The sequence below is a fragment of the Emiliania huxleyi genome (genome assembly GCF_000372725.1).
Source record: "Emiliania huxleyi CCMP1516 unplaced genomic scaffold EMIHUscaffold_7, whole genome shotgun sequence".
Taxonomy (NCBI): Eukaryota; Haptophyta; order Isochrysidales; family Noelaerhabdaceae; genus Emiliania; species Emiliania huxleyi.
The window spans coordinates 1,086,635-1,099,857 of NW_005196756.1; the positions used below are offsets into that span (position 1 = coordinate 1,086,635).

The 13,223-nt window shown below is 62.9% G+C and overlaps 2 protein-coding genes across 2 annotated transcripts; both read left to right on the forward strand.

The window, feature by feature from the left end:
- Nucleotides 1-7,882: 7,882 nt before the first annotated feature.
- On the forward strand, nucleotides 7,883-9,291 carry EMIHUDRAFT_198111 (hypothetical protein; the record flags this gene model as incomplete). Its single annotated transcript, XM_005761957.1, has 3 exons — nucleotides 7,883-8,008; nucleotides 8,180-9,113; nucleotides 9,188-9,291. 3 exons carry the CDS (start codon nucleotides 7,883-7,885, stop codon nucleotides 9,289-9,291), a joined length of 1,164 nt encoding a protein of 387 aa, XP_005762014.1.
- A 726-nt stretch (nucleotides 9,292-10,017) lies between these two features.
- On the forward strand, nucleotides 10,018-12,722 carry EMIHUDRAFT_198112 (hypothetical protein; the record flags this gene model as incomplete). The annotated part of the gene is made up of 8 exons (XM_005761958.1): nucleotides 10,018-10,233; nucleotides 10,311-10,421; nucleotides 10,484-10,678; nucleotides 10,808-10,988; nucleotides 11,097-11,353; nucleotides 11,689-11,747; nucleotides 12,023-12,089; nucleotides 12,210-12,722. The coding sequence occupies 8 exons, from the start codon at nucleotides 10,018-10,020 to the stop codon at nucleotides 12,720-12,722; spliced, it is 1,599 nt and encodes a 532-aa protein (XP_005762015.1).
- Between the last annotated feature and the right edge of the window lie 501 nt (nucleotides 12,723-13,223).

Consider the following 13,223-nt stretch of genomic DNA (forward strand, 5'->3'; position numbering starts at 1 on the left):
GGAGACCAAGAAGCAGGAGGGTGAAGAGATCGGGGTTCTGGAATAGAGAGGAAAGGTACTAGATACTTGTCAACGCACATGGCATATTATTCAGCGCCGCAATCTATTGAAGAGTCGTCAGCGTAATTCGCAATACCTCCCCCAGTTCGGCATAGACCGCGCGCGCAGCGCGCTCCGTGTTTGCAGACCGCCCTGGCGGACTCGTTTACACTTCCAAGCTCAAGCCAGGCGCCGCAGGCCATAAAGAGGAGCGCAGATTAAAATGGCGCCGGCCCGCAGGCTCCCCGGGCCGTCCGCGCACAGAACCTTCATCCATTAAAAACAAAAAAAATCGATGAGACACCACTAGGGGCTGGGGGGCTCCGATCTCCATCTCTCCAGTACTCAGTCTTCAATCTCCAGCGTCGCTACATCTTAGGCCGGATCCAGTCAGATCTCCGATCTCCATCTTCAATCTCCAATCTCCAACGTCGTCATCTTAGGCCGGATTCGGTCAGATCTCCGATCTCCATCTCCAATCTCCAATCTCCAATCTCGATTCGGGGGCCCGGGGGAGGGGGGGGCTCAAACCTTCAAGGAGATGCGCTATGGATTCATTCACAATGCAAAAGGATCTCCACCCTCTTTTCGCGCCATTTTGTGCAATCTCCAGTCGGCCCACACGATCTCTAGGCGCCTTTGGCGCAAAGTCAGAATCTCCACCTCTGTCGCAAGATCTCAAGCGACTGCACGCACCAACTCGAGATCTCAGACTCCTCTCGAGCATCTACACCGGAGAAGATTTGCCTCCACCAATTCTTCAATCTACTGCTGCTCTTGGCAGGAGATTTGCCACTTAAGAGATCTCTAAAAGGCATCTGCGATCTACAGTCCAAGGATCTTCCGATGTTGCGCAGAGATGTCCATGTATGGGGAATATTTTTCGTTTTTATTTTAGTGTTGGCCGACTGCACGCTAAAGGCTACACGCTCGCACACCACTTGCTGAGTCGTGAGTGGCTCTCCCAGGCGCTCAGCCCAGTGCCCACGGCGCGGAGCCGGCGCGCGGCGGAGGCACGCCAAGGGCCCCGGGGAGTCGGCCGTCACTCGCCTAACCCTAAGCGCCTAATTGCTAAAAGGCTACAGCAATAGATCCGGCCTCACGCGGCCTAATCGATACCCGGCCCTCACGGAATCGGTCCCTCGTTGTACAGCAATTGATGATGCCAATCATCTGCGATCTGGCCCTGGATGTGAGGTTGATAACTGCACTCCAAGTGCTCCAAGGGCAAGCGCAGAACGAGGCCGAGGAGAGCGATGTGTCAGAGGATGAAACAGCAGGAGAGAGAATTAGAATTTACAATTTTACCATGCTTCTGCCTTCTCCCTCGCACAACACTGCGCCACTGGGCACGGGACTGGCGCGCACTGCCACTGGGCACTGGCACTAATAACACAGGTACACCAGTCACCACGGGAGCCGCCTAAGCGACTCCTGCGAGGACGGCGAGGCAGAACGAATTTTACAACGAGAAAGAAAAAATAACTGAAAACAACTCTCTCTCACTACTCACAGCAGACAGGCTCGACACAGGTGCGGACTTGCGCGTGCTAGCACTATGAAAGAAAGAATCAACCAGTAGTAAGAATTTTACAGCCCTGCAGGCGGGACGCCGCCGACCGACGGCGGCAACGGCACCGGCGGCGGCATGTTAACCACGCCTGTGCCAAGGCACCCCGATGTTGGTGGCGCGCCGCACCAGCGGCCTGGCCTCTCGCTCCGCCCCCGTGGCCGCTGCACCCTGCGGTGCGATGCCAGCTGCTGCGCCCCCGGAGAGGTCGAGCAGCGTGGAGGCCGCGCACGCGTCGGAGGGGGCGTGGAGCGCTTGTCCCTCTGGGGGCGGCGGCGGCGGCGCAATCGCGCGGCCCGCCGTCTCCAGCGCCGCGGAAAGCGCTCTTGGATTGTGCAGCGGCACTGCTGGTACGGGGGCGGGGATGGCTGAAGGGCTGACGGCGGCGGCCAATTGCTGGATGCGCGCCTCGGAGCGAGCCACCTCGCCGGCCGTCAGCACGCCGGCGGTGCGACGCTGGAGCAGATCGCTCGGGCTTGTGGTGTCGGACATTGAGGCGTGTCCAGGTTGTGCGGGCGCGGTGGCGCAAGACGCCAAGCCAGTCGGCACGGACGCCAAGCCGGCGAGGGGCAGATCGTAGGCGGCGGCAAAGGATCGCGCGACAGAGGAGGTGGCGACGGCGGCGGAGGTGGCAGCGGCGGCGGCGATGGCGGCGGAGTGAAGGGCAGCGGACCGGTGCTGCTGCAGCTCATCCCTTGGCGAGATTACCTGGGCGCTGAAGAACACGCCAGGGATCGCTTCGTGGAGGGGGATGCCGATGACGTGTGGGGGCTTGGTGGAGGTCAGGGAGGCCTGAGAAGTGATCCGCTGCCCTTGCGTCCAGAGGGAGGCGCTGGAGACCAGCTCGTCGAGGGTGCGCCCCGTCTCGGTCGGCGTGGCCGGCAGGGTGGGCGGTGTCATGTGCATCACGCCCGCCGTTGGCGCCAAGGCGAGGGGGGGCGGGTGGGCGTGCGAGCCCAGCAGCGGCGCGAGGGTGCGCCCGATGCGAAATGTGTACCAGCCGCACGAACCGTGCGGAAACTCGCCGAGGCGATGGAGCGGAGCCGACGTTGCAAACTTCAGGATGACAATCGGCGGACCGATGCAGTTGATGGTCTGGTTGACGACCCTGTGCGGCGGCCAGCCGTCTGCGTCGGGGCCCTCGTTCCAGCACCCGCCTCCGTGCTTGTTGGTCGGCACGCAGCCTGAGCAAACCACCCGCAGGCGGGAGGCGTGGATCTGCACTCCTCTCGCTCGACATGTGGTGCAAAACCTCTCTCTGAACGACGGGCCAGTCTTGGCCGGCACTGGCGCGCACGCCGGCGTCGTAATGCCCGACAGCAGATACCCCCAGCAAACGGCGTGTCCTCTTTCAGCCATGACCTCTTCAGCTGTGTCCTCCGGAATAACGGCGGGCCGGCCCGGGTCCAACCCGATGGGGCCACGTCATTCGCCCCCCCGGGCCCTCACCCGCTGCCGCGCATCGAGCTCGGCGGGGCCTGATACGTGTCATTCTGTGCCGGCGCGTGTCTTAGCCAAGATACGCGGCCACACGTGCAGACGCGTACAGCGGTACTCGCACCCATGCTGCTGCACTTTGGGGCACTCGGCCTTCTTCTTGGTTGGCGTCCCATCCGCCGCTACCAAGCTGCTGCACTTGGGGTGGGACGACGGGGGTAGACCATGCTGTTGCTGTGAGCAGCTGGGGCACGCGCCTTATCTGGCCCGGCCCCTTGGGGACTTGCGGCTCGGGTGCGACCTCTGACCGCCGGTCGCAGACCGTGCTCTCGGTGTCCGATGACATGGCGCCTCTTCACGATCAGCACGCCAGTCTGTTCACACCTCTCTTCTGTTCACTTCACGGAGTGACAGGGGTTCGTTACCCAGTTTAAGAAAGGTTAAAGAAAACACACCCTCAGAAAAACACCCTCATATAAAAACGAACGGAGCCAGCGCGCTTGTGGCTTCCACTCACAAGCACGCTTTTCCACGTCTCCGTCCCCGCTCTACCTAAGGCTTGCCGCTCGAACCAATGGCGGTGGGGACGGAGGTGTCGCCTCCGTCCCCGCCGTGGAGGCAGCGCCTCTCTCCCCGCTCGACCTATAGCGGTCGGCGGACTCGAGTTCTACGGCGGCTCATATTGCTAAATATAAAATTCCCACCCACCCACTCACCCGGGTGGGGGAATATAAAAATACCTAAGGGTGCTGTGTGGGTGTGAATACAAGAGCGCTGCGCTGAGAACGAGCAGACGTGCAGCCGCCTATCTTGGCCAACAGTTGACACCTCAACTGTTTGTTCGTCGACAGTCACGTCCACGTTTTCGATTCCCGCCTCCGCAGATGCGGACGCTTTGATGAAGGGGGTAAAGGAGGCCTCCACCCCGACATTCATGTTGGCAAACGTTGTGGTGGTGATCTCGGACATCTGATGGTCCGTCTCCGTCTCCGTCTCCGTCTCCGTCTCGGTAACCTCCTTCTCCAGAGTAAACGTTGCCGTGATAGGCACTGGAGACTGGAGCTGGTCGTAAACCTCGGTGTCGAGCATCAACGATTCGGTACTCCCCGTGAGGATGGAGGCGGACGCCATATCGAGGCCCTGTTCACGCGCGCGCGAGACGTGCAGACAGGGTTGCCAGGTGAGAGCGAATGGCGCGGTTCACGCCTCGCACAACAGAGAGAGAGATGCGCTCTGCATGGTGGGACATAAAAGAGAGCGAGTACTTGGGCGAGTAGGCCGTGCGGTCAACGCTGCCGCGCGCGACTTTGCGCGCGAGGCGGCGCAGCTTGAGAACGGCGGTGGGCGAGAAGCCGCCGCCGAACGTCTCGTGGAGCAGCAGGTTGAAGTTGTTGCGCTTGACAAAGATCGCGCGTCATGGTAGAAACCGCGATGCGCCTTGACGTAGCCGTGGCCGGTCTTGTGGGAGAAGGGTTGGCCGGGCTGCCCGCGCGCCTTGCAGCCCATGTTTAGGCGGCGGGCCTTCTCTTCGGTGTTGCCAAAGGCGTAGGAGTGGCCAACGGTGTTTGTCGTTGATGAGTTGTGTGAGAGAGTTTTTTGAGTTTGTTATTGTTGGTACATTGGCATCTTGACACGTTTGGAGATGACAAACAAAACAAGATGGGACCTGCAAAGCCGACAGGGTGAGTTGTGAGCACGGCGGTGCCTTCGCAAATGCCGGGAGAGGCGATGGCGATCGGGTCCGCCTCGCGGAACGATGCTCTTCGTTGCCTCGCGAATAGCACGCGACAGGGGATCCTCTCTCTCTCACATAGGCGACATCTTACATAGGCGGGGCAAAAAGAAAGAAAGAACACACAAACCAAGAGAGGGATGGGAGGACGTCACGCCGCCACCAAACAGGGATTTTAAGGAGAGGAGTGTGGACTGTGGTGCTAGCCGTCGCCCACCCTTGGGCGTCTGCCTCTTCCTATCTCTCTTTCGGCGGCACGGGCGGGGTTCGCGCAATTTCTTTTAGGCGCAACGGCGTCTGCTGCCCCCGATCTTGAGATTCACTCGCCATCTCACAGAAGAAGAATTTTAAGGTTGCTCCCGGCCCAGTGGGGATTTTGGCCTACTCGGTGATCGTCTAAGGGGCGCTAACTGGCTGCAATGCCATATCTTTTGTGCCTAGCTTGACAGCTTGTAGAGCACCTCAAAAAAGTACTATGTCTTGGAGTGAAAAGTTTTTCGATGAGGTGGGGGTCCGTGGTGAGCCGATTCCCAGATTCTCCAGATTCCCCCTCGAAAACCGCCCCTTTTAATTCATTGCGGCCGCGGGTGCTCGATTACTTTTCACTCGAAGAAGTTTCGCGCGATCCTTCAGTCTTCGCTCCTCAGGCCGCGCAGCTCCGCTGCCACCTGGGCGGCGGTCGGAGCGCCGCCGCACGCCAATAGCGAGTGCAGCATCTGCGCCACCCGGGCCAACTGCGCCTGTTGAGCAAAGAAAATTCTGAGGAAAGTGTCCGGCGGTGTAGCCGCTACTCCACACACCGCGCTGCGCCTTTTGGACGACGCGAAAAGTGAGCGCACTCCGCCTATCGTGGGCGTGTCGTGGTCATGTCGTGGGCGTGTCGTGGGCATGTCGAGGACAGCGGCCGCTGGTCAAAACGTGCCTGCGGCCGGCGTCGTCTGCCGAAAGCGACAGCGACGCGAGCTCTCTGGCGTCCTCCTCCTCCGACGTGGGCATGCGGCGGAGCTCGGCCTGCAAGCGCTCTCGGAGAATGATCAAGAATGGTCTCCGGTCATCTTGGGCGATCTCGAAGACTCCCGGTTGCACTCTCAGGCACTCTCGAGTAATCTGGACCTCGCACGCCGCCGCCAGCGCGGAGCAGACGCCGGTGTCCAGCGCCGAAGCAGCCTCACCCTCCGCTCCTCCGTCCACCAAATGTCTCCGGAGCGCCGCCAGCGCGGCGGCGTCCGCCTCGTCGCTGCCGAGGTGCAGCGCGGCGGCGAGGGGAGTCGAGGATGCGCCGAGCCGCAGCGTCTCGAAGCACCTGTAGGGCACACACACATGGACGTGTCCTGGACGTCTCGAGGACGCGCCGAGCCGCGGCGTCGAAAGGCACGGCTGGTCGGCGCATATCATCTCTGCGAAGCCGTAGTGCAGCAGGAGCTGGCCTGCCGAGACAGACCCGAGATGTAGCCGAGATTGCACCCGAGGTTGGCCGAGATGTGGCTGTAGCTGCAGCGGGAACTGACCGTTGCCCTCGTGACGGTAGGTGAGGCAAACCTCCTCGCCCGTGCGCAAGTCCGAGCGCGCCACCAGCGCCACGCTCTCGCCTAACGGACACGTCACGGACATGTCATGGACGCGCCAAAGACAGCAGCCCGCCACCAGCGCCACGCTCTCGCCGTCTGAGCCTAGCGCCACGGGCTCGAGCAGCTCGCCTGCCGAGATGCAGCTGAGGTACACATACACCCGAGGTGCAGCCGAAATACAGCCGAGCTATTCCCGAGATGCAGCCGAGATCTCCCCGAGACGCAGCCGAGATGCAGCCGAGATCCATCCGCGATGCAGCCGAGATAGCTCGCCGTCCATTGCCGAACGGCGCGGTGGTGTGCGGTGGTTGGCGAGGTCGACAACTGGCACAAGGCTCATCCGGCGCGACACGCCTGAGATCACCCGAGATCACCCGAGATCACCCGAGACCACCCGAGGCGACAACTGGCAGGAGGCTGGCTGGCCACGCCGGTGTCGAAGAACATTGCCCGCGTCCGGACCTGTTCACGTCAAGAGGTGTGAAGACGTTGTTCCACAGGCCAGTGTCGAAGAAGATTGCCTCGTACCATCCTCTCCGCCCACTCCACCACCGACGCTTCCGCCTGCACGTACGGCCGCACTCGCTCGCAGCTGGCCGCGACGAAGGGTGGCATGCCTCTCGCCAGCTCCGCCAGCTCCGCCGCTTGGAGCTGCTCTAGCTCCTACAGCCTCGGGCCCTCTGACTGATCTCGTGGCTTGCGCGATCTCGAGCGATCTCGGAGCGATCTCGGAGCGATCTCAATGCGATCTCGGAGCGATCTCAATGCGATCTCGGGTAATCTCGGATCGATGCTGGGCCATCTCGGACGCCTCGTCGCTCCAGTCGCACAGCAGTGGCGCGCCGTCGAGGGTGGGAAGCGAGTCGAGGTACGGCTGGCACTGCCCTCGCGTCCTAGCGCCGACTAGTCGCGCTGTGAGCAGCTCGCGCAGCGACAGTCCCCACTGAGGGTCCTCGTCGGCCGACACAATGCAGCCCGGTGGTACTGATACGAGCAACTCTCCTGCCCGCACCGGCTCGGTCACGAAGAGGCCGCGCAGGCCGCCACGAGTCTCGACGCGAACCTTGCCGACGAAGCCACCTTCGCGGCGCACCCAGGTGGCGAGCGCGTGCTCCGGCGTGCCGGGAGAGAAGGCGGGAACGGCGACGGCGGCGACGATCATCTTTCGGCACGTTCACAGCGGAGCCACAGGCGAGGGTGCAAATCCTGGAGTCGGCCAAAAGTAAGAAAGAAAACAGGCAGCCCAAGGGAGGGATGGGAGGACGGCACGCCGCCACCACACAGGGATTTTAAGTCGGCCAAGCGGCGCCCGGAGGACGAGTTTCGGTTTCTTTTTGCTCGAAACTCCCTCTTACCTACCTACCTACTCCCTGAAGGAAACAAAAAACGCCGTGCCCAGGTCCGGAGAATCTTGGTAAATTCTTCAAAGCGTGACAGAGCCGCCGCCCGAGGCCTTGCTCGATGTCGTCAGTCCATGTACTGGTGCGCTCGAGCAGTATCGCGTCGGTCGAGGACCCAAGCCCAAGGAGGCCTCGCATGGAACGCTCAAGCTCCGTTATTGGCGGTGGCGACGGAAACACCGGCGACGGAAAGGCGAACACACGATTTCGCCTCCTGGTCTTCTCCATCCTCGTCAACGTGCTGCTCACGATTGCGCTGTATGTTGTTGTGCATCGTGGGTCGCCCTCTTCGCTCCAGCCGCCGCCGACGCCACCGCCGCCGCCGCCGCCAATGCCGCCGCCGACACCACCGCTGCCGCCGCCCTCGCCTCCCCCGCCACCGCCCTCGCCGCCGGAGGCGGACGAATTCGCCGACTGGGCGGCCGCGTACCAGTCGTCCATTACGCTCGCCGCCGTCGAGCGGCAGACCGCCGCGGAGAAGGCGTACGAGGCGCACCAAAACGAGGCACACGCGCTGAGCATCCAGGCCGAGACGTCGGGCCTGCCGCGCTCTCCCAAGTCGCCGCGCTCGCCAAAGTCGGCGCAGGCGGCGCCGTGGGCGACCCCGAGGTCGGCGCCGGGCACGCCGCCGCCCAGCGGGCGCGTCTCGCTCGAGCTGCCATACGCCTCCTTTGTCAAGGAGATGATAGCCGCCATCGCAGCCGCGCCGCACGTGGCGAAGGACCAGCACAGTGTGGTCAAGCCGCTTCGACAGGCCCTGCAGGCCGTGCCGGGAGGGCTCGTCGCTGAGTTCGGAGTGTTCAAAGGAGACACGCTCAAGACAATCTCGGCTGCTTGCGGCAGCGATTGTCACGTCTTTGCCTTTGACTCCTTCCAAGGACTGCCGTCAAAGTGGCGTGACGGGCCGTCCAAGAGATTCGAAAAGAAGTACACCGGCAAGGGCGCCTTCTCTCTCGGAGGTCAGGTGCCACGCCTCGGTCTCAAGAACGTCGCCTACAACGTCGGGCTCTTCAACGAGACTTTGCCAACGTTTTTGGCCTCGATGGCCCACAAGGAGACAGCCTTCATCCACGTCGACGGCGACCTGTACGCCTCCGCAAAGGACGTCTTGTGCTCGTTTGTTCAACGCGACGCCATCGTGAACGGGACAGTCATCGTGTTTGATGAGCTCATCGGCTACCCGGAGTTCTCATCAGGGGAAATGAAGGCCCTCCGCGACTGCTTTCAATCCAAGCGCGGCCAATTTGAGGTCCAGATTCTCGAACGGGCGGTGAAAGACGTCAGGGAGTCGTACTCGCGCGACATCTGGCCTCAGAGCGTCGCGGTCATGATGGTGCAGTCTGCTTTAGTATCCGACTGTGGCCCAAGTGAGTATTGTGTGTCTGACAAGGTGCACTCTGGCGTCTAGGGCGGCTAGTCTAGCTGAGGCAGTCTGCTTTAGTCATGATGGTGCAGTCTGGAGCCGCGCGATCCTCCGCCGATACGCCTGCGCCAGCCGTCTATCGGCCAACCACGCTGCGGGACTATCTGCACGATCCGCTGTGATCTAGACCGTGTCGATGAAAACAAAACACTACGGCAGAGGGATATCCGACTGTGTCCCAAAAGTGGGTATTGTGTGTCTGACAAGGTGCACTCATACACTCTGGCGTCTGAGCTGAGGGGATGGGAGTCTACCGAGAAAGAAAGGGGGCGGGAGCAGTCTGATTCATGAATGGTTGGTGGTTCGTGGTGAATCCTCGATTACGATTTTTGGGTCTGAACATTCGTCTGAACCTCTCACGTTTGAGCCCGCGCTCGACGCCTGCTCGAGACTCACCATCTTCGTAATTCGTTTGAGCCCGCGCTCGACGCCTGCTCGAGACTCACCATCTTCGTAATTCTTTCGATGCCCCTTTCACTCTGACCGACGCCTGTCTGGTATAGCCCCAGCCACTCCGCTGTGAAGACCGAGGGCCCTCGGTCTTGCGGAGCTCCCTGCTGCTCGGTGTACGAACTCTATTCACAGCCTTGTTATGAGAAGAAAATACGTCCTATGGCGCTATGCGCTGGTCTGTGAGAGGTTGAGGTGCGAGCCCTGGAGGCCCTGGGGATGGGGGGAGACTACCCGCGGGCCTAGAAGGCCCGCGCGCAGGGGCGTGGTGCATTGAGACCGGTCATGAATGAGTGTGCGACACGCATGTTGCGAGCAGCGTTGTTGATGTTCTGCCCATCCACACCAAGCAACTCGCAGCAACAACACAGGGGTGGCTGGATTTGCAGTATTGAGTCATGGCCACACTCCTCGCTGACCAGCCGCTGCTGAGCTCCTTTGACACATCCGCCTGCGGCTCCACATCCGTCGTGCCCGACCCCTTCGTCTCCACCTCTGGCGCCGCACACGACCTCGCGCCGCGCGAGCTGGTGCCTTCGCGGCTCCTGCTCATGACCCACTCGCGGCTGCTGTGGTTCGATGTGGAGTCGCTCAGCACCTCGCTCCTTCTCGAAGTGGCTGCTGCACGCCAGCACACGGCGCGACGCGAGTCCACGCGCACCGACCCCCACCACCCCTCCTCGCCCGCCAGGAGCGCGACTCGCGCTTCCGTGGCGCCTTTGCCGCTGACCACGGCCGATCTCTCGTCACCCTCGCCACGCCCGGCACCGGCCCGCCCTTCCGCGAGTCGCTCTTCATTGAGGTGCGCGCGTGTAGTGGGCGGGAGATGGGCGGCACTTTGCTCAGAAGCACTGTGGTTGCAAGGTAGCGCTGTCGACCGGCGACGTGCTGCGGCGGGTGCAAGCGGAGGCGACCTTCGACGGCCACGAAGCGGTGCGCTATGGCGACCGCGTGTACGTGGTCTCGACGGGTAGCGGCGCGATCAACGTGTACGACGTCGGCAGCCTCGCTCTCGTGCGCCGCCATGCGCTGTGGCGCCGCAGAGACCACATCAACACAGTGCGCTCTAGCGCTCGCCGGGATACCGAGTCGTTGCTCAGACGTCCGCAATACGAGATGCGCACGGAGAGGCAGCGGGGGTAGTGCGGCGCCCTGCGACGCGGTAGGTGACGGACGGTTTCGCTCCAGGTGGCTCTCACGCCCTCGACCATGCTTGTGCTGCTGCACGGGCTGCGCCGGGCTCCATCCGAAGTCCAAATCGTCGAGCGCAGCGGCCATATGTCTGCCGGCCGGCTCCCCGCCGTCGGAAACTCGTCCCACGGCCTCGCCTACTGGCGGGGGGAGCTCCTCACTCTCGATTCGGACGGCGGTCGGCTGCTCGCCACGTCTTTGCCCGCTTTTCCCGCTGCGAGCAGGGCGGCGCCGCCGCCGCCGCCGCGCGAGCTGTGGCGAGCGGCGACGCCGTGCTTCCTCAAAGGGATCGCTGTGCACGGTGGGGTCGCCTACTTTGGCCTCTCGCCGCCGCAGCGGCGGTTACTTCGGAAGCGAGTCAACTCGACCCTCGTGGCCCTGGAGCTGGCCTCGGGCGCCGAGCTGTGGCGCCGACCTCTGCCGACGCACGGGCTGCTCAACCTGATCGCTCACCCGTCGTACTTGAGCGCGCTCGCGCCGCCGGGCACCATTCCCCTCGCGGCAAAGGCCATGCGCCGCGGCGCCGCCCCTCGCGCCATGCCGGTGAGGGAGCCGTAGTCGCACATCTCTGCCTAGGGGGGGAGTCTGCCTAGGGGGGGAGTCTGCCTAGGGGGGGAGACGGCAGGTCCTTCCGAGCGAGTACGCGAGCCCTGATTCCAACCAGTCCCCTAATGTCCACAGCTATAGTCAACATATCCGCAGCTGTAGTCATCGGCGCAGTCGTAGTCGCAGTCGCAGTCGTCGTAGAGCTGACCCCGCGGGAGCTCCCTTGCTCTCCCTCCGTCCCTCCCTCTTCCTCCTTCTTCCTCCCTCCCCCTCCCTCCCTCCCTCCCTCCCTTTCCCGGGCTTCGCAGCAGTGGTGCCCCCTCCGTTGTCAGGCCACCGAGCGCATCGTCAGCCTCGGACCGGTGGACGTGACCGAGCTGCGCGCGCTGACGTTGCTCCACTGGCGCGAGAGCTTAGATGCTGCTGAGGCAGCCGCGACACACAACCGCTGCGTGGGGCTAGCATGGCACCGACCCCGCATTGGCGCGTCGGCCTCGGAAGGCGTCGCCGCGTGGCCGCACACAGAGCGTTAGCCCCCAGCCTAGCTCCTCCGGAGACGAAGCGGCCAGAGAAGTCACCTCGTCAGTCGCCTCGTCGATGAGCGAGCTCCTCTCGACCGCCCTCTCCACGCGCACGCACGCCGCCCCGCCGCCCTCCCCCGCTCAGGGCCGACCTGTGGGGCGGCTCGCACAGTTGGCTGCACCTCTTCCCCGGCCTGCCAAACTACGGAAAGGTGTTTCGCGGCGTGCAGAATGCCAAGCTCATCTTCTCGTGCTCCCCCGAGGCGCTCCGCCGCTCCGCCCTGGCGCGCGCGGCGCCGCCCGGCGCGCTGGGCGCTTTGCCATGGCCGCAGACGCAGCGCTGGCGCGTGCTGTTCCCCGCGTGGCGCCGCTTCTCCGCCGCGCTCCTGCCCCTTCTGGACGAGCTGTTCGGGCGCCGGCTCGGCCTCGGCCCCGAGTACCGCAACCGCCTCCTGCGCGTGCAGATGAACCGGATGCCCCGCGGCGCAGACATTGCGCGGCACCAGGACCGCGGCTTCTACGCGACGACGGCGCACAGGTACCACATCCCAGTCCTCATACCCAAGTGCATCCGCTTCTCGCACGTTCGCCAGCGGGCCGAGGGGGAGGCGGGACAGGAGGCGTGGCAGGAGATCCCCTTCAAGGAGGGAGAGGCGTTTGAGGTCAACAACCGCATTCCGCACCGCGTGACGCAGACCGGCCCCTACGAACGGGTCACCCTCATCGTCGACCTCCTAGACGGGCCGGTGGACGCAACGGTCGACATAGAGCCGGGCTGTGCATCCTGGTTCGATGCTGCGTGCTACAAGGGAGGAACGGCAGCGTCGCGAAACGCCAGCTTGTGACGCACTGCCACCGTTGTCGCACTTGTAGCTTCTCGAGGTAGAGCTGCCAAAAACGCGCTACGTCAACTTTGGGTCTCACAGTTGCACTAATGTTGGCTGAAATTCTCAACGTTGTTCAAGAGTGTTCAGTGTTCACCCCAGCCCATGCTGAGAGATGCTCTGTTTAGTTTTCCACAAGGATCATAATGTCATCGGATCCAAGGTGGAAGGTATTTTTCGGGCATCGCGGCGCATACGGCATTACCGGTGCGCGCGCACACGGGCGACTAAGTGTCGCCGTAATCGGGGCACGCTATCCTGCGCAGGGAGGGCAAGCGGGGGCGGGGGGCAGTCCCCCTGGCTGGTCTGATACTGGGGTGTGGGTGTCTCCAGTCTCGGAGGGGGGCAAGAAGGTAAGAATATCTATTTTTTTTATTTTTTATTAGGCCTAGGGCTGGGAAGAGGACAGGCGTCCCCACCTTTGCAGGATTTTGCAAGCAAGCAAGGGTGATTGGTCGGGGT